The 27,447-nt window shown below is 38.6% G+C and overlaps 1 protein-coding gene across 1 annotated transcript in view; it reads right to left on the reverse strand.

The window, feature by feature from the left end:
* The window catches only part of ASCC3 (activating signal cointegrator 1 complex subunit 3), a 262,237-nt gene that overhangs the window by 195,406 nt on the left and 39,384 nt on the right, over positions 1-27,447 (reverse strand). The window contains exons 5-8 of the mRNA XM_008153441.3: positions 19,184-19,304; positions 11,501-11,708; positions 10,686-10,827; positions 9,973-10,098 (exon numbers count right to left, since the gene is read on the reverse strand). Coding sequence (XP_008151663.2) covers positions 9,973-10,098; positions 10,686-10,827; positions 11,501-11,708; positions 19,184-19,304 — 597 coding nt within the window. The remainder of the gene's footprint in view (positions 1-9,972; positions 10,099-10,685; positions 10,828-11,500; positions 11,709-19,183; positions 19,305-27,447) is intronic.

The raw sequence follows: 27,447 nt of genomic DNA on the forward strand, positions 1-27,447 counted from the left end.
CACAGCCGACTGCACTGCAGGAAAGGCTCTTAGGGAAATATCCAAAATCCTTAACTTGGTCAGAAAAGCCCGCCACAATCCGAGTCACGGACTGCAGAAGAACAACATCATAAACTTTCAACATTGGGATGTTTGGGGAAAGACAAAGAACATTCGTTTTCATCGGACCGCTTCTTCTCTATGACTTTAGTACCTGGCACAAAGCAAATATTCAGTGATGTTGTTTTTTCTGTATTTGCTTTAGCTGAGTCATAATGGTATTAAGTCATAATACCATCTTTGAGCTATATCACTGACGAATTTTTATAAATTAAATAATACATGAGACACTTTGTGTTAAACACAATGACTATATCTAGATCAGGAGATTGGTATAAATTTTTCTGCTCACATTATTTAAGCTTGACAATTGTTTTCCATCAGATATTATAAATACTAGCCAAATTACCTTTTTTCTACACTCATTCACTGCAGTTTCCAGTGAAACTAGTTACCTTGAATTACATCAGCTCCTGTTACATTTGCTCTGGGAATACCCCAAAAAAGTGTTGTTTTAAAATATAATTTTTACAATTTTAAAATCCTCCTGACACTAAGACAGCATTAGAAAAAAATCAGTAAAAATCATGCTTATTTCTTTGTATTAGGTGTATAAGAATCATAGGAAACTCTTGGGACATTACAGTAGAAATAGGGATCCCCTTTTACCACAGATAATAGGACTCTAGGTCAGTGCTATTCACATAGGAGTTATGTTCAACTTAGTGAACTGTGCCAGCATTTTTAAAGAATACAATGTGAAAGAAAAAGAAAATAGTACAATGTATCACATATGATAAGGGTAAATACTGCTTCATGAAAATTTTATTTGTGTTTGGGTTATACTGAATTACAATGGAAAATAATTTTTTAACGTGAGCTGTAATAAAAAAAGTTGGAAATCCATTGTTAAGATACTCACTTTCCAATGAATACTAATGCATTCTTTCAAAATATGGCCAATTTCATTTTAAGAATAAAAACCTTTCTTTCACAAATGCTTACAACCTTGGGCTTAGCAATTTCACTTTTTTAGAATACACCCAAAACATACTTGCACATCTGCAAAACTGTGTATGCAAAAGATTACTCATCAGAAAATTGTTTGTGGTAGCAAAAACTAGAAACAATCCAAATGCCATCAACACACTACCACTTGAATAAATTAGGGCACAGCCACATAATGGATTGTATGCAGCCATAGAACAGAATAGGAATGTTTTCTATTTACTGAGATGAAAAGATTCTCCTTATGTGAAAAAAAGCAAGATGTAGAACAACATTATAGTATCCTAGTTTTTTTTCTTTAAAGTTGGTGGGGTAGGAAACAGGGAATAAGAATCTATATTTATATTTGCTTGTAGACATTCACACATAAAATACATATGATCTAAATACAATGATTATTAATGGAAAGCAGATGGGGAACAGGGATAAATAAGAAAAATTTTACTACTTAAAGGTTTCTAGTTTTTGAAATGTGACCATATCTATGAAAAAAAAAGGAAAAGAAAAAAGATACACAAAGAAATACAACTGATTCTTTTAAGAAATGGTAAAATTAAAGAAGCATCTGATTAAATGAAAAAGCCTACATGAGCTCTCAAGCATTACAAAAGTATTATATTAGAAAATTCTCGTTATTCCTAGAATTTTACCATTCTAGGATTACTCTTCTAACAGCACTTTGAATTATTTTAAATAAGTCCCTCCACTTACTGGCTTCAACATTCTCTTTTTTGGTCACAATATGGCTAGTTCTTCAATGGCTTCTCCCAATTAAAAATTCCAGAATGGATGATACAGCAGGTTCAGTTCCTACCCCCAATACCTATGGCATTAAACCTGTGGCCTCACCGAAGTCTCTCTGTCTTTATCGGAGGACCAGATCTGTTGTTAAGTGCAAGCCTACACTATGTGCTGCTATTACCTAAAACGTACCCTCCCGTTCCTCCAATGTATACTGAACACTGCCTACCAAGTGGCAAGCTGTGGGGACTTGTTCTCTGTCCTCAAGAATTCCTGGTGCAGCAGGTGACTCTGGACCACCAGGAGCCTGTTTCTTGGGCCTCCACTACACCTCTGAACTACACACCTCCTTCCCCCAACCTTTAAAGGAACCAGGGGAAAACCTGACACTACACTTCACTGATTATTCCAAACAAAAACTAGATAATCTATGACAAGAATAATGGACTAATATGATATAAAAATATATAACATTAACTTTAATGCTCTTGCATTACAAACAAATACTAAGATAAAATTATCTAAATTGGCAAATAAATTGTTCCTTAATCCACTTAATGGTAATAATGACAGTTAAAGAGCTTTTCTATTGAGCACTTACTAGATACTAGGCTTTGTTTTAAATGCTTTCAGTGATTATTTCATTTAACACCCAACAAAACCTCTGAGGTAGGTCTTTTATTATTCTTATTTAAAGATGAGGAAACTGGGGCATGGAGAGATTAAAGAACTCCCTCAGGGATAAATGGACAGTAAGCAAGGCAAGGACTGGAACTCAGATACGCAATACCAAAGTCCAAATTAAAAGTCCAAGTTAAAAACTGGTAAAGTTTACTGATTTCATTACTCTTAATCTTCATACTTTATGCAGACTTTTTAATCAAGTAACTTAATTTTATCAAAATATAAAAATACCAAGTTAATAAAAACACTGACCATTCTAATAATCGAAAAACTGCAAAATAGAAAAATAATTTTTATTTATCTGAGTATTTAAGACTTTTTAAAAATTGACTATTTTTGGTAATTTTTGTATCTTTATATCCTATACTAGTAGCCCATTTGCAGGAAGAATCCTGCAAGCAGCCGCTGCCGCCTGCCCCACTCCGCCCCCCCCGCCCCGCCCGGGCTTTCCCTCTGGCAGCCACCTTGCTTTCCGCTTTTCCTCCTTCTTCCTTCTAAGTTGTCTTCAGTCTTCACTCCTCCCTCCCTCAGCGTATGCAAATTAACTGCCATCTTTGTTGAGTAATTTGCATACTCACCCTGATTGGATGGTGGGTGTGGTTTTGGTTGGTGGGCGTGGCTCGGGTGTAGCAAAGGTACGGTCAATTTGCATGTTGCTATTTTATTAGGTAGGATAATAAAAGCCTAATATGAAAATTGTTCCCTTAACCAGGAGTTCAACTGCTCGCTATGATGAGCGCTGACCACCAGGGGGCGGCACGGAACATGGTGGGCATCAGCAATGCAATGTTGGCAGTGGGCGGCAGTGGAGGCTTTGCTGGCCCCAATGTGCCCCGACGAGAGCAGGACCGCGGCGGGATGGTGAAGCAGGTAAGCAGGTGGCACCAGGCCAAGGCAGGTACGAGCCAGGCCTAATTGCCCCACCGACTGCCCCACAGACAACAACCAGCGGTGGCGGGGGAGGGGGGGAGTGCACAGGGCCACCACCTGGCTTCTAGGTGCTGAGGGAGGTGGGTGGGGGCAAGATGACTCAGGCAGAAGGGGGCGTGGGGGGGGCCCAGGAGCCCAGGTGCTCTCCAGGGCCCAGAGTTCAGCTGGGACCTGCCCTTCCATGCCAGATTCTTGCGCTTCGACTGCCAGCCAGGCCTAGGGACCGCACCCATGCACAAATTTCATGCACCAGGCCTCTAGTATATTATTTATGTCATGTATAAATGATTAACATTAATAAACTTATATATCATTTAACCTAAAAATTCCATTTCAAAAAATTTATCCAAATTAAACTAACTGAAATAAGAAAGCCAAATAAATAATCAAGCACAAAGATATTTGCTATATTACCATTTATAATAAAAAGAAAGTTTGAGTATCTATTAATCCGGGCTGAATAAATAATTCATGATATATGCTTCATGAATTACAGTAGTTAAATAGAAGAAGATATACATATGTTAGTACATATACACTTATAGACAAATGTATTAGAAAAGAAAAAAGGTATGCCACAGAATAGTAAAATAACTAATTAAATATAGTTTGTTAATACAAAAAGATATAAAAAGATACATGTATCAAACTGTTCCATTGCAGCTGGTATTATAAAGAAACTTTCACTTTCTATTACATTTTAGATACTACATTTTTGTAGTGAATGGACTTTATAATCAGCTCTATAAAATACTTTTCTGTTTAGATAAAAAATATTTACCTTAGGAATAAACAAAAGGAGATCTATAATTCAATATTGTCCGAATGTTTAAAAACAACAATGATTTATTGCTTTATAGATATAAATATCTAATGTTTTAATGTAAACTCCAAATACCTGATTCATCTTGTTTTTCATTGTCATAAAAAGAGTCCTACATCTTTACCAAACACCAAATTTCCAATGTGAACTCCCACTTGAAAATGCACTGAGAAATTAATGCATTCTGTTAATTAAGAAACAAGAAGTGCATGGCCACTGTTGATTTCTCTTTACATAAGATTCATGTGCTTTAATGTTTCATGACAATAATTCATTTTGAATCAATCTGGGTGGAGGAAATTACGTTTTAGCAACAAAAGACCTCAAGAGAATAATCTACTATTAAATCTTTGAAAGAAGTGAGATTGTAAGATTTTGTGAAAATAAGATGAGTTAGTTATTTTGTAAAATGAAATCGAGCCATATTTTATTACTTACAAAAAAGCAATAAGAAATCACAATGCATAATTCATAAGTCATATTATTTAATGAAATGCATTTACACCATTTAAAAGTGTAACCAAAAATACTTAACATGCCCACAAATGTCAATTCTTGAAAATTCTCTCATACTGAAAACATTCCACCCAAGAAGCATAATGACAACAAAACCCCAACTAAATAAATAGTATGCCCTTCTATACTCCCTCCCTGATGACAAAATGATAAATAAAAAGCTATTACTGCCTGTCCATGAAGAGAAAAACACAAGGAGAGAAAAACAAGCAATAGCAATATCACGTTTTATGAGAACTTAACGCATAATGTGAGTCAAGAGGACACTAATTTCCCAGGTATGAGTTAAGGCTTGAATGCTAAGGAAAACTAAAGAAGTCTTGTGAGGGGAATTAAAAGACAAAACTTTGGCTACACAGTCATAATAAACTCCACTGATAAACCAACAAAATTGCACACATGTTTCTACCAGCACACTCTTAATAATAATTCAATATGTCAGATGTCACTCTGGAACACCTTCATCAAGCTGCTATGCCAACAGTCACATTCACAGTCACAAGAAGACAGTAAAAGACATGGTTGGAGCAAATTGGGCTAGGTTTGGTTTGCTTTAGACAGAAACACCATAATAAGTGAGGGCTGGTTTCACAAAACCAGTATTATAATTATGTATACAAACTTCAGAGGCTTAAAGCAGAAGTGAAAAGCTAACAATCCGGTACTTTCTATGAACTTAATATATTATTTTCATAAGAAGGATGAACTCATACTGACGTGCACTATGGGTATCCCTCCAGGATGTCACTATAAGTGTTGTAGCTTATTTCTTTGGCACTGCAGTCTACTTGGCCCAACTTGTGGGGCCTGCCTTATAAAAAACAGCTGCACTTCTAATCATGGCAATAAAACAGAAGCCAAAGAGTCTCTGTCAAATTCTGTTGACTCCCACAAAGAAAATGTCATTTTCAGTTTCTTGGCTGATATTTATGGCAATAACTGGTTTCAGCTCTGACTTTAACCTTTAAATTATTTCCACCAGCTTGCCTGAAATCTTTTAAAGAGAGTAAAATGTTTGAACTTAATGTGGTCAAGCTCACAAAATGTTACAGATATTATATTATAGGTAATTTTTTAATTTACATTTTTACAGTACATAACTTTAAACTTTCCAAAACTAATTAAATAAAGCAAGAATGTCATTTTAAATGTACATCTCCTTAAACAAGAAAATTTCACTATCAGAACCCTCAAGGGAATTGATCCACTTGCATTCAACCTAACCGTATTTGAATAATTTATTATGAGATCAAGTCAAGATTTCATTTAATATAAATAACACTAGAGGCCCAGTGCACGAAATTCGTGCATGGAGGGGGGTTGTCCCTCAGCCCAGCCTGTACCCTCTCCAATATGGGATCCCTCAAGGGATGTCCGACTGCCCGTTTAGGCCCGATCCCGGTGGGCAGTCGGATCCCTAAACGGGCAGTCGGACATCCCTCTCACAATCCAGGATTGCTGTCTCCCAACTGCTTGCCTGCCTGCCTTCCTGATTGCCCCTAACTGCTTCTGCCTGCCAGCCTGATCACCCCCTAACCACTCTGCTGCCAGCCTGTTTGCCCCCAACTTCCCTCCTCTGCTGGCCTGGTCACCCCTAACTGCCCTCTCCTTCAGGGTTGATCACCTCCAACTGCCCTCCCTTGCAGGCCGGGTGCCTCCCAACTGCCCTCTCCTGCTGGCCATCTTGTGGTGGCCATCTTGTGTCCACATGGGGGCAGGATCTTTGACCACATGGGGGCAGCTATATTGTGTGTTGCAGTGATGATCAATCTGCATATTACTCTTTTATTAGATAAGATAGAGGCCTGGTGCACGGGTGGGGGCCAGCTGGTTTGCCCTGAAGGGCGTCCCGGATCAGGTGGGGGTTCCCTTGGGGCGTGGGGCGGCCTGAGCGAGGGGCCTGTGGTGGTTTGCAGGCGGGCCACGCCCCCTGGCAACCCAAGCAGAGGCCCTGGTATCTGGGATTTATTTTCCTTCTACAATTGAAACTTTGTAGCCTGGAGTGGAGCCAAGCCTGGGGCTCCCTCCTCGGCTGGCAGTCATTTGTGTTGGGGTTATAATTGAAACTTTGTTGCCTTAAGCGGGAGGGCCCGGCCAGGGTGTGCGGAAAGTTTTGCTTCCCCTGTTGCCGGCGGCAACCCAGGCCTGCTCTCTCAAGCTCCATTCTGCCACCATTTGTTTGAATTTGTTTACTTTCTATAATTGAAACTTTGTAGCTTGAGTGGAGGCTTAGGCCTGGCAAGGGCAGGCGGAAAGCTTGGCTTCCTCTGTTACCTAGGAAACCTTGCTCTCTGTGGCTGTAGCCATCTTGGTTTGGGTTAATTTGCATGCTCGCTCTGATTGGTGGTGGGCGTGGCTTGTGGGTGCGTCGGAGGTATGGTCAATTTGCATATTTGTCTATTATTAGATAGGATAGTAAAAACATATTATATAAATGAAAGTATTAATGACTTATTTAGAACAGTCAGTTCAATAGACAAATTTGTACGTGTGTGTATTCCAATATTCCAATGCTTAACAACATACATGATATTGCTTTCCTGAAGAACAAAAACTTAGAAATACCTACTTAAATTGGTACATTTAAAAAATTTATATTTTAAAACACAATTTGATGTCCTTAACTCATAAAATAATCTGAAAATTATTTTTATTGAGGAAATAAGCAGTAAACTGGACTTATAAATTGCTACCTTAAATTAGAATGTACTACTTATTTTCCCAGATGAGATCTGAAGCTCACTTGGAAGGGTTCCAAATATACTACACCCACTACTCAAAAGGGTAAGATAAGGACCCAGACAACGACTGCTGGAGAGGAACTCAGCTGAGGGTTTCAGAGGAGGCCAATGTTTGAGAACAAATTTCTCATACTTGGGGTACGGAAGTAAAATAAGAAATATTTATCAATTAAAATCAATCCAGAAATACCACAAATGACAGACTATTTAAGAAGATAGAGCAAGTAACAGCAACTATGGCCACAGGGCAAAATCTGGCCAAAGGCCCATATATATTTTAATTTTTTATGGCCTATAAACTAAGAATGGCTACTATATTTTGAAAAGATCATATATAATAAAGAGTTAATATGCAAATGGATGTCACGCCCTCACATCATCACACCATAATTGCTAAGACACTCAACACTGGGGAGAGAGGAATGGGGACCAGCCAGGCACATAAGAGCTTGCGAGAGAGGAATGAGGACCAGCCCAACACAAATGAGCTCACGAGAGAGGAATGGGGACCAGCCAGGCTGCGGCCCAGGAGAGGGACAAGCTGCCCGCCCCGTGGTCCCGGGCGCCAGCGGCTGCGCCTGCGGCCCAGGAGAGGAACAAGCTGCCTGCCCCATGGTCCTGGACACCTGCAGCTGCAGCCCAGGCGAAGCCGCCTGCCCATGGTCCCAAGGCTGCGGCCAGCCCGGGCAAAGCTGGCCCAGGTCCTAGGTGCCTGTGGCTGGCCAGAGGGAGGGAAACATTTGGGTCACAGGTGCCTGCGACCAGCCGGAGGAGGGAATCCTGGGTCCCGGGTGTGGGGCAAGGCAGAGGCAGTTAGGGGCGATCAGGCCAGCAGGGGAGCAGTTAGGTGTGGTCAGGCAGGTAGGGGAGCAGTTAGAGGTGATCAGGCTGGCAGGCAGAGGTGGTTAGTGGCAATCAGGCAGGCAGAGGTGGTTAGGGGCGATCAGACAGGCAGGCAAGCGGTTAGGAGCCAGCGGTCCCGGATTGCGAGAGGCAGTCGGACATCCCCTGAGGGGTCCCGGATTGGAGAGGGTACAGGCCAGGCTGAGGGACACCTCCCCCGCCCCCGTGCACAAATTTCATGCACCGGGCCTCTAGTATTTTAATAAAAAGAAAGAAAATACTGACTATGAAACAGAGACCCTATGTGGTCTACAAAGCCTAAAATAATTACTATCTGCCCCTTTACAGAAATAAACATGAATGAATACTTACTTAGAAATAAGTATGAAAGAAAAGTAAGAAGCCTGATTAATTCATTATATAGACAATGAATGCCAATGCTTTTACATAAAAAAGTATAGTACTGAGAGTATATAAAATGAAATAAATCTTAATGATAATGCTTATAAGAACTGGTAAGGTTTAAAAAAATTATGTATATAATTATTAATTCCATAGGCTCTCAGCCCTGGCTGCATTTCAAAATCACCTACAGAGTGTCAATACAATCTTCAAAATATAGATATCTTGGCCCCTCCCAAGAAATTATGACTAAATATAGGCCAAAACTTTTGGATTTTGAAAAGTTATACATGTAATTCTAATTCACAGAATGAAACCCACTAATAAAAGTTTAATTACAATTTTGATCTACTATAAAAATTTATTTTAGAAAAGAACTTAAAATTGTAATAATAAAGAATTGTAATAATGGCATAAAATGAAATACTTTATGGTGAGTAAATATAATGCTAAATATTTATGTCTATTGACATAGAAAGATATATGTGAAGATATATACAAACACACGAAAATGTATATTATGTAATTCAATTTTTTAAAAACAAAATACACACACCCACATATATATAGAATGGAGTCAATTTTGGCTGGCTGTCATACTTTTTGCTGCTCTTTTTGCTTGCCTATAGGATATGGTATTTCTGAATAACTATTCATATATAAAAACAAAGCAACTTCACTTTGGTAATAGAAAAGATTAAATAATATATACACTTTGAACTAAATTAAGAAATGTTTTATTTTGAAATAAATAAAAAATGGCAAAATTTTAACAACTGGTAAATTAAGACAGACAAAGAGGGTACGTGGAGAATTCTATTCACACAACTTTTCCATAGGTCTGAAATTATTTAAAATTTACAACCTGAGGGGAAATAAATAAGAGTCCCCCCTTCCATAAAAATTATTACATTTTATTATAGATTGACCATTTGATATGTCAATATAATACATAAAATCTTTAAATCATTTTAATTAAGTCAATTTATATAGCTTGAACCAAATATTAGTTGAAAGAACCAAAATAAACATGAAATATAGAAATATGTACACAGAAATGTACATAAATGTTTAATGTATAAAGGAATGTATATACATATGCAGTTTTTAAAATTTAAACTCTCCTACTATACATCATTAGTAACCAACTGCCTATGTCTCTTCATTGTGAATTTTTCCAATTCAAATCCATTCATAAACATACCAAGCATAAAAAATATCAACTCTATAAAATGATCATCTCACCTCATCTAAGTCTTGGATATAAACTGGTTTTTCCTCAAAGCCAACTGGCATTGGTTCACTGTGGGGAATCTTTACTTCTTCATACATCTTGTTATTCTCTCTTTGGATTCCTTCTGGCAAAATCATCTATAAACATCAAAAATTAAAATTCAATAATAAAAATAAATGCTCTATCATAAATATTCTTTAGAGAGAGAACACTACTGGTTTTACCACACAGCACTAAAAAATAAATTTAGCTACTTTAAAGGAAAGGAAGCCTAAACAAACAAACAAACAAACAAACAAACATATACACACAAAGCATTCATGTATTAGGTATCTCATATAACATATGAACCATTTTATGTTGATGAATCTTAAAGTATACATTAATTAGATAGTATTCTAGAAGACCACTGTACTCACAAAGGTAGGAAAAATATCCAATATATAGTATAAAGTTTAATCAAAAAGCAATGCATTTGCTAAAATTAAAAAAACAAAAACAAGTTGCATATAATGAAAGAGAGAACAGATATTTTTTTAATATCTACTATGTGTGAAGAACTTTACATACACTGCATTATTTCATTTTCCACAGTATTTTTAAATATAATTTAGCATAGTATAGTCCACCAGTACTAGAGTAACAAAGGAAACAGGGAAAATCTATGTGTCATTTCCTCACAATAGACATATTATCTCAAAGTGGTTAAACAGCAGTGACATACCTTTGCACCAGCAATGAATGCTGATGTTTTCATGGCTTCAGCCTGGGAATCATAAACATGGGGATAATGTATTTTTTCAAAGTCCATGTCCCTCTGCCTGCTCAGAATTGGAACAGTTCTAGCATTCCTAAGTGCCTGCTCCCTTTAAATACAAAAACAATAGGCTAAATCTGAAATTTTTATCTTGCAACAAAAAGCATACAGTATTAAATCAAGATCACTATAACAACTATTTTAGGTAGCCTTTCATTATAAAAGAGAAGAAATAAAACTATACAAAGGAAGATATTAGCAATCCCAAAATTTTCTGTGAAATCACACAGGAGTCAACACATTTTTAGGTAACATAGTATTTATAATTTTGTGTGTCACAATCCCGAGATGTTTATAAATTAAAAATGCGTTTCAATATTTAAAGAGCAAGTATAATAATGCCTTCATTTAATTTTTCTCCTTTCTACTTCTAAGTAATAATAGGTAAAAAGTATTCATTCAGCTAGGAAAAGAAATAACTCAAAAAAATTGTGTAGGCTTCATGAATATTAACCTAGTGGTGTGTGCCCAGCGCCTAAAAATAGTGTACTTCTATAAGCTAAATTTCTCCCCTATCTAGAAGCAACAAGAATATTCTAATTAAGCAGATCACTGCTTTCTTATCCCATAAAATTATTTTTCATATTACAAAATTCTATTCTTGTAAGAAAACGTGACTAGAATAATAATATAAATTTGAAACTAAACTAAAAAATGATAATGATATATAAAAGTAGCAATTACAACACAAGCATTTTTTTTCAGATGCTGGCTTTTATTACCTATGTATCCGCAATTCCTTAGGATCGAAGCATATAAGTCCTTCTCCGGAAATTTCACCATCTTCTCCAGCCTTTTTTTCTCGTCTCCAATATCTTTTTTCTTCTCGGCGATACTGTTTCATTAACTCCTTTTCTTGTTCAGACTGAATAGTAACTTGACATCCATAACTGGGTTTAGCATTTTCTCCTAAAATTTTCTTGCAATTGTCTACAAAGCAAATTTAAAACATCATATTTGGCAAATTTAACTTTATTTAACACCATTTTCCTCCTCACCAAAACCTAAGAATGCACAAATTCTAACAATTCACTTCTTTAAAAACTGGCACATTCATTTGTATGTTTTAAGGAGAGTTTTTAAAAATCACAACATCTAAATGATATTACATAGTAGCTTAAGAAAAATCAGCAGATATTTTCATCCTATAGACTAAACAGTTTAATGTTATAAATTCTTACATGTAACATCAGAACCTAAAAATTCAATTTTATAATTTTGAAATAAGTCCTATGCATATAATTTCAATAAACATAATTATCAAACTAATTAGCATTTCCTGTTAGCATAATCTATATATATAAAAGCCTAAGCAACTGTTATGACCAGATGACTGGCCAATAGCTCTGACACACACTGACCACCAGGGAGCAGACACTCAACACAGAAGCTGGCCCCTGGTCATCAGTGCGCTCCCACAGCCAACCTCCCGTGGTCCCTCTTCCCGGCTGGCCAACCTCCCACGAGACGGCCCTGAACGGCCCAAGAGCTGGCCATGACCCCACCCATGCACGAATTCGTGCACTAGGCCTCTAGTAATCAAATGAAGATATTCTTTACACATCAGATATGTCTTCCCAATGTAATAGGCCTTACTGTGTTAAGTTATTCATATGTTGCTACTTATTTATCCATGAAAGAAAATTTATTAATATTAGCTTAGGATATAGTTAGAAGATAAGCAAGGTAAGTAAAAAAAGAGGATGGGAGGAGAACCAAGATGGCAGCTGCCTCTCACAACCACATCAAAATTACTACTAAAAGAACAACTATCACGGGAAAGGTGGCTGAGTGGAAGTACTACAACTAGAGAGGTAAAGAAGAAAGCGCATTGAGACTGGTAGGAGGTGCGGGGGTGCGGAACAGGCTGGCACCTCAGTGCACTGCTTTTTTAATCGGGAGGAAGATACAAGCTCCCATTTGCTCTGAACTCCAGTTCCGGGCGAGACTCTGGGGGACCCAGACACATAGGGGGAAAAACTGGACTGTCTGGCATCGGGGCAGGAACGCAAGGGCGGCTTTTTTTCAGACAGAGGTGCTCGCAGCGGTCATTGTTCCTGCACTGGGACCTCTCTGGTGCAGGGCTGACTGTCAGCCATTGCTGTTTGCTCCGCCCTGATGATTCCAAGACCTCGCCTCACCCAATTTACAACCCCACCCAAGCTGTGCACAGCGGCTTTTGCATATGAATGGCCTGTCCTTTCTCAGCCTAAAAAAACCTGCCAAACAGGCAGCAGAGGGTCAGGGAGCGCCAAAGCTATCATTAAAAGGTCCAAAACTCAGCACCAACACCAGCCTGCCTTGCTTCACAGCTGGGCCTCATCTGGGCACTTCCAAACCACATACAAAGAGAAGGAATCTGCAGATCTCCCTGTAGCTCCTGCTGGGTGGCCCCAGGTAGTGACTGACTTTGCACCTCCTTGGCAATCCAAGAGCCAGTGTACCCAATGGTCAGTGTGAGACCATACCAGATTACAACTCTTCACATCCATAAGTGACACACTCAAGGGGGAGACTCAGTGAGCACCAAAGCCCCACTGAAGCAAGTCCTGCCCCATAAGGGTGTCTCCTGCACAGCAGCTCTTCCATTGTAGACACAGCTGGTCCCCACAGCCAATTGCCCTGGAGGTCAATTCCTCCCAGTGATACCAACAGCAATCAAGGCTTAACTACAACAAGACAGTGCACACAGCCCACAAAGAGGTGCACCAAGAGTATCCACCTCAGGTGATTGGGGAGGCTGAGCCACTGGGCCCTATAAGATACCTACCACACAAGGCCACTCTATCAACTCAAGGAGACTTAGCAGCTACCCAATACATAGAAACAAACACAGGGAAGCAGCTAAAATGCGGAGACAAAGAAACATGTCACAAATGAAAGAAATGGAAGAAAGCAAAATACTGGATATAGAGTTCAAAACCACGGTTATAAGGTTACTCAAGAATCTTCTAGAAACCTCTGAGGCTTAGTGACACCTTTAAGGAACTAAATGAGAATGCCAAAAAAAATGGAAAAGGACCAGTCAGAAATTAAGCATACACTGACTGAAAGAAAAAATAATATACAGAGATTCAACAGTGGACTAGAAGATTCTAAGAATCAAGTCAAATATTTGAAATACGGGGAAGCAAAAAACACCCAACCGCAAGAGCAAAAAGGAAAAAGAATCCAAAATATGAAGATAGTGTAAAGAGCCTCTGGGACAACTTCAGGCGTACCAACATCTGAATTATGGGGGTGCTAGAAGAAGAGAGAGAGCAAGATATTGAAAACCTATTTGAGGAAATAATGACAACAACTTCCCCTACCTGGTGAAAGAAATAGACTTACAAGTCCAGGAAGCATACAGAACCCAAACAAGAGGAATCCAAAGAGGACCACACCAGGACACATCATAATTAAAATGCCAAGGGCAAAAGACAAGGAGAGATTCTTAAAAGCAGCAAGAGAAAAACAGTTAGTTACCTACAAGGGAGTACCCATACAACTGTCAGCTGATTTCTCAACAGAACTTGCCTGCTGGCCAGAAAAGGGTGGCAAGAAATATTCAAAGTGATGAATAGCAAGAACCTACAATCAAGATTTCTCTACCCAGCAAAGCTATCATTTAGAATTGAAGGTCAGATAAAGAGCTTCACGGACAAGAAAATGCTAAAGGAGTTCATCACCACCAAACCAGTATTATATAAAATGCTGAAAGGTATTCTTTAAGAAGAAGAAGAAGAAGAAAAAGGTAAAGATTAAAAACTATGAACCACAAAGTGACAACAAATACATATCTATCAACAAATTAATCTAAAAATCAAGTGAATAAAGAATGTGATGAACAGAATAAACTGGTGAATGTAATAGAATCAGGAGCATGGAAAGGGAGCAGACTGACAATTCTCGAGGGGGAAGGGGGTGTGGGGATATGGGAAGAGATTGGACAAAGATCTTACACCTATGGAAGAGGACAGTGGAGGGGCGAGGACCTGGGGTGGGGTGTGAACCAGGTGGAGGGGAGCTATTGGTGGGGGCGGGGGGGGGGGAGGGAGAAGAACATTTGTAATAATCTGAACAATAAAGATTTAAAAAATTAAAAAATAAAGGATGGTCCACTTTTTCATAGAAATACAAGTTTAAAAAAATATAATGGAAGAAAGCCAGAACCACTAAAAGGAACCAGGTCAATCAAAGCTCAGTGTTTACAAGTTACAATTTTAACCTGTGGTTTGGTCAACTCAGGAAAGTTTTTCTTCCACAGGATTACCTTCTGTGCTTAATTAAATCTTTCCAAGTAGTAGTATCTTGGCTCAATGCAGCCCTAAAAAAATTAACAGGAATGTTGCTGAAAGCAATTCACATCAATACACATTATTGTATTGAGGACCTACTAGGTTCCAGGCACTGCTACTAGGCTATGAAGACAATGAAGAATGAGACTTGGTTCATACTCTGAAGGAGCACCATAGTGCAAGGTATTTTATCAAATTCCAAGATCTAATACAGAACAAGGAAGACATTAAGCATAGCATTAAAATGGGAAAATCAGCTTTCTAAATTCATCTTAAGTCAAATCTTCACTATTCTCAGACATTTGTCACTACCTCATTACATGATTTTGAATAAGTCATTTTAACTCTCAATCACATGAAAAAACAACTCTATGTATAATGGCTTTTTATAAGTCTCAAAAAAGGAAAGTGAGAAATAAAGATTCATTACATCTCAAAATTATAAAATAAGATATAATCTCATCTAAATACATTAGGACTATTACATTTTACAGTTCTAAAAAAAAGTACCTACATCTTACATATCTTACTTTCTAAGTAAGTCTCATAAACCTATTCTAATGATTGAATTTATAACCTACTAACTTTCAGTGATAGAAAACGAATGCAGCCCTAACTAGTTTGGCTCAGTGGATAGAGCATTGGCCTGCGGACTCAAGGGTCCCAGGTTCGATTCTGGTCAAGGGCATGTACAGGTGGAGCATTGCTCAGCCAGAAGCCGGGCTCATGGCTGGCAAGCGCAGCAGTGGTAGCAGGAGCCTCTCCCACCTCCTAAGGACCCCAGTAGGGAGTGTGCAGGAGGCAGCTGATCGATGTTTCTCTCTCATCAATGTTTCTAATTCTCTATCCCTCTCCCTTTCTCTCTGTAAAAAATTAATAAAATATATTTTAAAAAATAAAAGGATGCAGCATTCTCACAGTTTCCACATGTACTCTGAACTAAAAGAAAATTAAATTGCAAAGACACACAATCAGATATTAAGCAGAATTTTAAAAACACAACTAATGCCATCCACTTATTAAAAATGAATGTCAAAGATGTGTGTGAAACTGAATACTTTTGGTGACATACTAATGCTACATTAATGTTATTAATATTTTAAACAAATGTGATAGTAACAAAATCCTAGTATACACACTTGTGATTTTATACTAGTAAATAAGGAAATTAAAAGAAGAAAATATGTCTACCTCAAAAAGAGCAATATAAAGCCACAATCAGAATGTACAGAATATGTGTCCTGAGAGATTGAACATAATCCTATATAAAACCCTAATATGCAAATCGACTGAACAGTGGAGCGACTGGTCGCTATAACGCGCACTGATCACCAGGGGCAGACGCTCAATGCGGGAGCTGCCCCTTAGTGGTTAGTGCGCTCCCACAGGTGGAGCACTGCTCAGCCAGAAGCCGGGCTCATGGCTGGCAAGCGCAGCAGTGGTAGCTGGAGCCTCTCCCACCTCCTAAGGACCTTGTGGGGAGTGGGCCTAAGCTGGCAGGCAGACATCCCCCAAGAGGTCCCAGATTGGAGAGGATGCAGGCCAGGCTGAGGGACGCCACCCCCACCATGTGCACAAATGTTGTGCACCGGGCCACTAGTTGAAAAATAAAAATTAAAAGTAGGATTAATTTTAAAAAGGTGAAGTCAATAAGTATCTCTATATAACACCTAGAAGGCTGACAAAAATGAACACCAAATTCTTAGAATTTTTATCACAAGACTAGATATTTAAACTCATGCCTTTTCCTCTGGCAGATGCTTATTCTTAATGTTCCTAAACTTCGCTGGCTTACTACAGAGTTGGATGAAGCACTAGGTGGGAGCCCTGTTAAACCAAGGCAGTTTGTAAGTATTCAATACACTTAAAGAACCAAAATCCTATAGAAATACAAAGTAATTAATACCAATTCTTCAAAGTTTCTACAAATCCCAAGCTGCTCAAGGAAACAATCAGTAATCAAAGTATGGGATAAAGGAAATCAATATGAAATTTTAAATGTAAATCCAGGCTGTTTTTATAATTTCCTTTTAGTGCCATACTCAGAAATGTGAGGAAAAAGTGGCATAATATAGAAGAAGGATAAATGTTGATGAGTTTGAAAAAGGGTGTTTTCATTTCTTAACGCTCATACACTTTTTAAAAATTCCAAACTGCTTACAAGGCTGTCAAGAAACTTTCAGATATAGAGCAGAAATGTTTTCCTGATTATCATTTAAAACCTGAGTTTGGCATCAGTTGTGCCAGAGTAAGTCAGGCATGTTTATAGTTTTGCCTCCCTAGACAACTCTCTGGGGTTTAACAATCCTACCTAATAATAGACAAATATGCAAATTGACCATACCTCCAACACACCCACAAGCCACGCCCACCATCCAATCAGAGCGAGCATGCAAATTAACCCAAACCAAGATGGCTACAGCCACAGAGAGCAAGGTTTCCTAGGTAACAGAGGAAGCCAAGCTTTCCGCCTGCCTTTGCCAGGCCTAAGCCTCCACTCAAGCTACAAAGTTTCAATTATAGAAGGTAAACAAATTCAAACAAATGGCAGAAGAATGGAGCTTGAGAGAGCAGGCCTGGGTTGCCACTGGCAACAGGGGAAGCAAAGCTTTCTGCACACCCTGGCCTGGCCCACCCACTTAAGGCAACAAAGTTTCAATTATAGCCCCAACAGAAATGGCTGCCGGCCTCGGAGGGAGCCCCAGGCTTGGCTCCGCTCCAGGCTACAAAGTTTCAATTGTAGAAGGAAAATAAATCCCAGATACCAGGGCCTCTGCTTGGGTTGCCAGGGGGCGTGGCCGGCCTGCAAACCACCACAGGCCCCTCGCTCAGGCCGCCCCACACCCCAAGGGAACCCCCACCTGATCCGGGACACCCTTCAGGGCAAACCAGCTGGCCCCCACCCCTGTACCAGGCCTCTATCCTATCTAATAAAAGAGTAATATGCAGATTGATCATCACTGCAACACACAATATAGCTGCCCCCATGTGGTCAAAGATCCTGCCCCCACGTGGACACAAGATGGCCACCACAAGATGGCCAGCAGGAGAGGGCAGTTGGGAAGCACCCAGCCTGCAAGGGAGGACAGTTGAGAAGGACCAAGCCTGCAAGGGAGGGCAGTTGGAGGTGATCAACCCTGCAGGAGAGGGCAGTTAGGGGTGACCAGGCCGGCAGAGGAGGGAAGTTGGGGGCAAACAGGCTGGCAGCAGAGTGGTTAGGGGGTGATCAGGCTGGCAGGCAGAAGCGGTTAGGGGCAATCAGGAAGGAAGGCAGGCAGGCAAGCAGTTGGGAGCCAGCAGTCCTGGATTATGAGAGGGATGTCCGACTGCCCGTTTAAGCCCAATTCCGGTGGGATCGGGCCTAAACGGGCAGTCGGACATCCCTTGAGGGATCCCATATTGGAGAGGGTACAGGCTGGGCTGAGGGACAACCCCCCTCCGTGCACGAATTTTGTGCACCGGGCCTCTAGTATATGTAATACATGGCAATATAAACGTTCAATTCTCTAAGTGTGGTAATTATTGCAGTTAAGTAGGAGACTTGCTTCCTTGCATGTATGTTTAAAATTTTATATTAAATACTCAGGATGTCTGCAACTTCTAGTCACTGTTCAGCAAAAATTTTAAATGTAGGGGTGTGTGTGCTCATACATGTGTATAGAAAATTATAATGAGAAGAGAGAAAGACAAAGATGGGGAGGGGAAGTAAAATGTTAACGACTGGTAAATCTACATAAAGGGCATGTTCACTGTACACTCCCCGTACCTTTAAAGAGGTTTGAAAGTTTTCAAAATAAATAGTTGGGAAGAAATTATAACATTACTTGGCCCATACTAATGGTTATATGTATTTGTTTTTAAAAAAATGTTTGTCTATTCAAATCTTTTGCTAAAAAGAAAACCTATGCCATATATAAACAAAAATGGAATCTTGGCCACACTACCCTTTTTTAGGGCATTGATATTTGTTTAATACATTGCCATATCTAAAATCTACTTTTAAAAGATGTTAACAGTAAATTATATAATAAACCAAAGGATATTAAAAGTATAATTATATTAAAGTGATTTGCTAACTAATGCATTTTTCCTTTAAATTAGAATCACCACCAAATTCTTTCTTACCTTGAAGAGCCTGCAACTTATAGTCATTTGAAGAATTAAGAAATCTATCCACAATTGTAATTCTGTTCTGAAGAAGCTTCTCAATAAGTTCAATTCCATCAGGTCCCAGCAGTTCAAATAGCTTAAAAGGGGGAGAAAATCACAACATGTTACCTCTAAATTAACTTTTTAAAGTTATTAATACCCTAATTCCACAGAGTCCTACTTAGAAAAAAAAAAGCTTTACAAAACAACTTAGGAAAGAAAAGTAACTTCATATTGTTAAGGAGCAATAGTTACAGAACATGACTCAATCTTTAAAAATAATTATGGCTTACTTATAAAACTCTACATCACAGAATATCAAATCTTTACATTTGTTTTTTCTTAACATAACCAAATGAAATTCTAAAATTAATTTGCTTTCTTAACATACTGTTCTAGTTATCCCAAATAGAGTAACATTTTTCTTATAACTTACTACATAACAGTTATCTTTTAAGTTAAAGAATCTGAATGTTTTAATCATGACATGCCAAATTTTCAGTGTTTAATGATTATTAAATTATTTTATTAATAATTAATTTTCAATGCGTATTAAATCCAAAATCTAAAGCACAGTACTGCAAATGCTTTATTTAACTTCATAAAAAGTCTCCATACATATCCTCCCCAACTATGCAGAGTGGCTGCCAAAGATTAAGTTGATTCCAGAGTGAGAGAATGAATTTTAGGATTCAGAGACTTTCAATAACAAAACTCTATGAAATAACTGTTGCAAAAAGCCTACAGGTTTACTCAAGTACAGTTGGGATATTATTTTTCTCCTGTCTAGAAATGTTATACTCTAATTTTGCATGTGAAGATTTTATCTTTACCAAATTCTGTTCTCAGAGATTCCACACAAATAAAGTCACTATTAAAAGTAGAAATTTAGCCCTAGCCAGTTTGGCTCAGTGGATAGAGCGTCGGCCTGCAGACTGAAGGGTCCCAGGTTCGATCCCAGTCAAGGGCACATACCCGGGTTGTGGGCTCGACCCCCAATCAGGGGGTGTGCAGGAGGCAGCCTATCCATGATTCTCTCTCATCATTGATGTTTCTCTCTTTCTCTCCCTCTCCGAAATCAATAAAAGTATATTTTAAAAAATTAAAAAAATAGAAATTCATGTTGAGTATATATGAAACATTAAATGTTTACTAAATAGTTTATTCTTGCTGTTCTTTTTACTGACATTATCTACACACAAGGCCATCCTTCTTCCATCTAGCCTCCAATGATGGAACAGCTCTTCCTCCAGGCAAAGCATCATGGAAAACACTGGGGCCCCAATCACTCTCACCCTGGCTCTCACAGCAGTGATTCCACACAAGGAGAGGAAGGCTCCCCCACTTCCATCAAGTACTCAGCTCCTAAAGCAAGGCTGTCACTCAGAGAGATGCTTTCCATTGTCCCCTCCCTCAGCTCCAGAGCTCTGCCTCACAGATCTTGGGATGTGTGTGTGGGAGGGGAGAGGGGGAGAACTAGGCCATAAAAAGAATAGAGAAATATGTAAAACAGAAAGCAGTTAGTGGTTGTTTAGAGTTGAGGGGGGCGGAGGTGGAGGGATAGAAGCTAAAGGTTTGGAATTTCTTTCTGTGGTGATAAAAATGCTCTAAAATTGACTTTGGTGAGGTCTGCACTTATCTGTGAATATACGAAAAACCATTTATTTGTGTACTTTAAATGGGTAAATTATATGGTAAGTGAATTATACAGCCTGGGGCAAATGTAGGTTTATAGCTGTTTGAATGGAAAATAATACAATAGTTAATAAATAATAATACAAGAATAAACTGCTTTGTGAACTCACTACTGTACACCTACTTTTGCTTCACCCTGTATATCAATAAGGCTATTTTTTTTAATTATGAAACAGATTACTTAAAATACTAAAAGTAACAAAAGATCGCTTAGTGTTGAAAGATAAAGATTAAATATAACTTTCCCAATAAGTATTTTGACTGTTTTGAATTTCTGTTAGACACAAGCCCTGTGCTTAATATTAAGGGTGATAATCGAAAAAAGGTAATTGCAATACATATTTACATTGCTACTTTTCCCCAAACACACTCCAAACTAATTGCAGTAAGAAATGCTCTCTACATAAAACATGAAATGTCCTTTATATCCTATCAACTCTCAGAGAATGTGTTAATTCCTAAACTGAGACCATTTCTTCCATAAGAAAATAATTCCTTTTGGCAGAGTTACCTTTATACACATTCTTTGCTAGTGAAGGTTATTTAATCTGAAATTAAATGTTCACACATGATAAATTAGAGATTCTGATTAAAAAATTTTAGTCCACAACGTAATTTTAAGATTACAGTACAAAGAGCACATTATTTATACAAAAATAACACACCTAAGACCTAGCAAAAGGGACAAGGGAGGCTCTTTTGCTCTGAATAGCAGAACTTCCATAACTCCAAGATGAAGAATCCCCAGCAGAATTCTGAGATCAGCTGCCATCAGGTTTAAAGCAATCCTAAAATTATGCTTTTCCTAACATTTGCCATTTTTATCCACATTGAGAGCAGGTGCAGCTCTCGTTCAAGATTTGCACTACAAACTAATTTGGCAGCGAGAGTGACTGTAAAAGGTACAGCTGTCTGGATCACTGGTCTATGCACTGACACAATTCCAGATGCAATCAAATTAAAAAAAATAAGGGGAGGGAAAGGTACAGAAACAGACATCAACTACAGAGTTTTAAAGAAAAGAAAAAGAATGCAGTTTTCAAACAATACAAAGGCATGTTTCACTATCCTGGCTATAAATTAAGGATATTAAGATTTTAAAAGAGACACAATCGGAATAAACAGGTATCATCCTTTTCCTGTTAGATGTTAAAGTCATTATCATCTATTAAGACTTTCTAAACAGACAAAGGTTCTCAAAGTTCTCATTGTTATTATGAATCCTTTTTCATTAAATTAAATAATTAAAGTAATTTTTCATCAAATTAAAATGATGAATGGAAACAGTCAAAAAGTTAACCAACAGAATGTTTCTGAGATGCCAAATATTTCAGAACATGTGCAGACTAACTTTAAAGACATTACTTCCTTGTTTCTTATTTAACAGATGAATGTAGCTTGTTAATCTCTCAGCAAAAGTAATCCCCACTTTCCACTGTATTCTGAATTATGTCATTTTTTTATTGCAATTGGAAAAAAGCTATAATGGATGCAATATTAAATATAACCATAAACCTTTAAATAATATACCAGGAAAAATTATACTATAAATCTTATGAAAATGGTACAATAAAAGATATAATGGACCTAAATGAGAAATATAAAGCTATACTGAAGGGTGGGGGGGTACACAGAGATATGCTGGGGGTTTGTGAAACCACAAAATAAATAACATACTTGGATTTGGGGTTCACTCAAATATTTAGAGGCAAAATATTTCAAAGGAAAACACAATTCTGGTCATGTTAATGTCTTGTTTTAATTCTACTTCTCAGGTTAGTAAAAAAATGTTGAATAAAATAGTATGTAATCACTAAAACAGGCTTTAAAGCAGATAAAATTTCAACATTTATAAATGCTTTGTCCGTTCTATTTTTGTTTCCAACTAGTCAATGTTAAAGAATTCACTGAAAGTCAACAAACTTCCAATGGCTCTCCAAAAATCTAAAGATCAAGTACTGAATTGAACTGAACTTCAGAACATTACAAGGTGTGATTAAAAAATATGGAAGTATATTCAATCATATTTTAATACCATTAACAAAGTTAAACATTATTTTCAAAACAGTATTCTTTTTAATTTGCCATTTCTATGTATGTTTTAGAAGTTATAATGTAATCTACATAATTTAAAAGTAAATAACTACATTTATATCAGGGATGCATTATCACAAATGATTAGAGGGTAGGATAAAAAAGTTTTAAGTACTAAAAGTTTTAAGTAAGAGACCAATGCTTAATGTATCATTCTCTTATAGAAGTTTTTTACAATTTAACAGTTTTCTGATCTGGGCAAGTTTTATAATCAATATCTATATTTAACATATTTTTATGAAAGTTATTAAATGAATGGTGTTTCTGAAAATTGCTGCTGCTTTATAGAATTTAAAGAAATACATACTATGTATAATCCACTGATGCCATCACTGCTCATATTTTCAAAACTACTGTATAACTGCATTCTAAGTCAGCAACCCAGTCATTACATCCTTTATATTATCCCTTGTTGGTCAACAGAATTTAATAATTTAATGAATTGATGAGTACTAGTATAGCAGTTTAGGGTAGGAGAATAATCATCCAGGGCTCAAATTGTCAGCCTGTTAACTAGGCTTTAGGACTTTAGATGACTTTTCTGAGCCTCCATTTCTCATTTGTACCGGGGAAATAAGAGTACATACATATCCTTTGTAGGGCTGTGATAACTAAAAAATGTATTTGACACCATGGCTTGCATATAATAAATTAACTTTAGGTATTTCATATTATCAAACAAATGAATACTAAAGGAAATAAGCAAAGTACACAAAATAATCTGCTATCATGAAAATAATTATTTTCCAGGCAAGGTATTAAGTGTTATACATATAGAGCATATATTTTACATTGTGTTGATCTGAAGAAATATAAAGTAAATCTTTGCCAAGATTTATCATTTAAAAATAATCATGATAGAATGGTTCAAAAAAAACACTACAAACGTATCTAGTAATCAACTATCACATGTAACAAATATTAACAAAATATATGTGACATGCATATTTATTTCAGCACTTTTTCCCAAGGAAGTGTGCTCATGATTATAATATGTACATGGATATATTCTCACTAATTTCTGCTGGTAAATTATTCTTGATTCAATGGTGAAATTAAATAAAATATATCCTGGCACTCTGTAAAAAGCAGCAATAGGTTTGAAACAACTTCTCCATCTAAAACTTTTCTTCATTGGTTAGATCACAGATTCCGAGTTAACCTTCCTGCTCATCATCACTATGTCTCCACTTCAATCTGTCCTGTACTAGGACCTAATAATCTTCCTCATTGTCAGCTTTCACATACACCTTCCCTAGAAATTACAATGGGGTCATCTAAGCTCAGTTTGGAAGGGACCTTCGAGAACACCTAAACAAAGCTCTCATAAGAGCAATAATTACTGCCATGGGAGGGCAGAATAACAGGGCAGATGAAAACTTGGGCTGGAGACAAAAAGAACTAAATTTAGTAACAATACCTAATTATATGACTCTGAGCAACTTTCTTAAGCAATCTGAGCCTCACCTATCTCGTCTGTTAAAAGAAATTACTATAGTGTCTCACAACAAGTACTTAATAAATACTGCTATTACTGACAAATTTTTTCAGGCTAATGAACATCCAACATACTTCTACCAGCAGGAAATCTTATAAGGCAGTTCATGCCACTGCTAGACAATCCTATCTAATAATAGACAAATATGCAAATTGACCATACCCCCGACACACCCACAAGCCACGCCCACAAGCCACACCCACCATCCAATCAGAGTGAGTATGCAAATTAACCCAAACCAAGATGGCTACAGCCACAGAGAGCAAGGTTTCCTAGGTAACAGAGGGAGCCAAACTTTCTGCCAGCCTTTGCAGGCCTAAGCCTCCACTCAAGCTACAAAGTTTCAATTATAGAAGGTAAAAAATTCAAACAAATGCCGGCAGAATGGAGCTTGAGAGAGCAGGCCAGGGTTGCCGCCGGCAACAGGGGAAGCAAAGCTTTCCACACACCCTGGCCGGGCCCACCCGCTTAAGGCAACAAAGTTTCAATTATAACCCCAACACAAATGACTGCGGGCCTCGGAGGGAGCCCCAGGCTTGGCTCTGCTCCAGGCTACAAAGTTTCAATTGTAGAAGGAAAATAAATTCCAGATACCAGGGCCTCCGCTTGCGTTGCCAGGGGGCGTGGCCCGCCTGCAAACCACCACAGGCCCCTCGCTCAGGCCACCCCACGCCCCAAGGGAACCCCACCCTGATCAGGGACACCCTTCAGGGCAAACCAGCTGGCCCCCACCCCGTACCAGGCCTCTATCCTAACTAATAAAATAATAATATGCAAATTGATCATCACTGCAACACACAATATAGCTGCCCCCATGTGGTCAAAGATCCTGCCCCCATGTGGACACAAGATGGCCACCACAAGATGGGAAGTTGGGAGGCACCCGTTCTGCAAGGGAGGGCAGTTGAGAAGGACCAGGCCTGCAAGGGAGTCAGTTGGAGGTGATCAACCCTGCAGGAGAGGGCAGTTAGGGGTGACCAGGCCGGCAGAGGAGGGAAGTTGGGGGCAAACAGGCTGGCAGCAGAATGGTTAGGGGGTGATCAGGCTGGCAGGCAAAAGCGGTTAGGGCCAATCAGGAAGGCAGGCAGGCAAGCAGTTGGGAGCCAGCAGTCCTGGATTGTGAGAGGGATGTCCGATGATCGGGCCTAAACGGGCAGTCGGACATCCCTTGAGGGGTCCCAGATTGGGGAGGGTACAGGCTGGGCTGAGGGACAACCCCCCTCCGTGCACGAATTTCGTGCACCGGGCCTCTAGTCTTATATAATAAAAGGGTAATATGCAAATTGACCCTAAAGGCATAACGACCGAGAACGACTGGTCACTATAACGTGCATTGACCACCAGGGGGCAGATGCTCAACACAGGAGCTGGCCCCTGGTGGTCAGTGCACTCCCACAGGGGGAGCTCCGCTCAGCCACAAGCCGAGCTAATGGCTGCAGGTGCAGCAGCGGTGACAGGAGCCTCTCCCACTTCCTTGGCAGCACTAAGGATGTCCGAATGCGGCTTAGGCCCGCTCCCTGCGGGAAGTGGGCCAGAGTGGTCAGTTGGACATGCCCTGAGGGCTCCCAGGCTGCCAGAAGGATGTCTGACTGCCAGCTTAGGCCCTATCCGCTGGGGAGCGAATCTAAGCCAGCAGGTGGACATCCCCCAAGGGGTCCCAGACTGCAAGAGGGCACAGGCTGGGCTGAGGGACCCCCCAAGTGCACGAATTTTTGTGCACCAGGCCTCTAGTGTTAATTATAAAATAAACAACAACCTTCCTTATATTGAGCCCAAACAGTCTCTCTATAGCTTTCACCTATCACTCTACTGTGCCCTCTGGGGTTACAAAGAATGACCTACAAGACAATCTTTCAAATATCTGAAGATAAGGCAAAGTAGTAGCCACACTTCACGCACAAGTTCCTTTTTCCCCAGGTAAACACACATAAATCCCTTATTAGTCATATAACTTGATTTCTAGATGATTCTCCATCCAGGCTCCTTCAGAAAACCTTTCGCAGAGCCTCTTAAAAATTGGCATCCCAAACAAAACATATTTTAAATATAATTTGATCAGAGCAGGTGACAGAGACTAAAACAACTTTGTACTAGATGGTAAACTTTCTGAACATAGCACAAATGGTAACAACATCATACTGTTGGTTCAAACTGAATGTGTAACTAAATAAAAACATTTGGGTTTATGTTTGTTCCACAGGAATCCCAAGTTAGCCAAAATTCCCATACTCTGTACTTTGTGTAAATTTTGAGCCCAGAATTTCAAATGAATCCCTAATTGGAATCACTTTCTTGCTGTTTCTTCTTCCGGTTTTTAAAGAGCTTTCTAAATCCAGACTCTGGCACCCATCACGTCAGTAAACATTATCAATGTTGAATCTGTCCTGAACACAGCTCAAGACTATGTCTTCATGCAAATTATTGATTAAAGCACTGAGGACAGGACAAAAGTTAAAAAATTGCAGGAAAAAAAAAATGAAGACTTGGCCCCAAAATGGCATTAAACCAATACTTAGGGGCACGATTTTCAATCAACTATTAACTCCATCTAACTGTATTAATCACCCGTGGAAGGTTCTCTATCTTGTTTGTCCAATTCAGATACTTCGTTAACATTATAGCCACTAGCTACGTGAAGCTATTTATGTTCTCAGTAACTGCAATTACACAAAGTTGAAAGCACAGTTCCTGTTATATTAGCCACATTTCTAGAGATCGACAGCCACATGTGGCTAGTGGCTGCCATGTTGGAGAGCAAACAATATTTCAATCATTGTAAAAAGACAACACTGTTCCAGATGTTTTGTTTCTACTCTAAAATGCTCTGCTGAGATCTAGACACGATATATTTACATAGCATAATTCATGTCTAGTTGTATCATTCTATCAAATTAGGTATTTTTAAAGCCTCTAATTTTATATTGAAGTTCACTCTTTGTGTTGTACATTCTAC

Source organism: Eptesicus fuscus, chromosome 10 (assembly GCF_027574615.1).
Source record: "Eptesicus fuscus isolate TK198812 chromosome 10, DD_ASM_mEF_20220401, whole genome shotgun sequence".
NCBI lineage: Eukaryota > Metazoa > Chordata > Mammalia > Chiroptera > Vespertilionidae > Eptesicus > Eptesicus fuscus.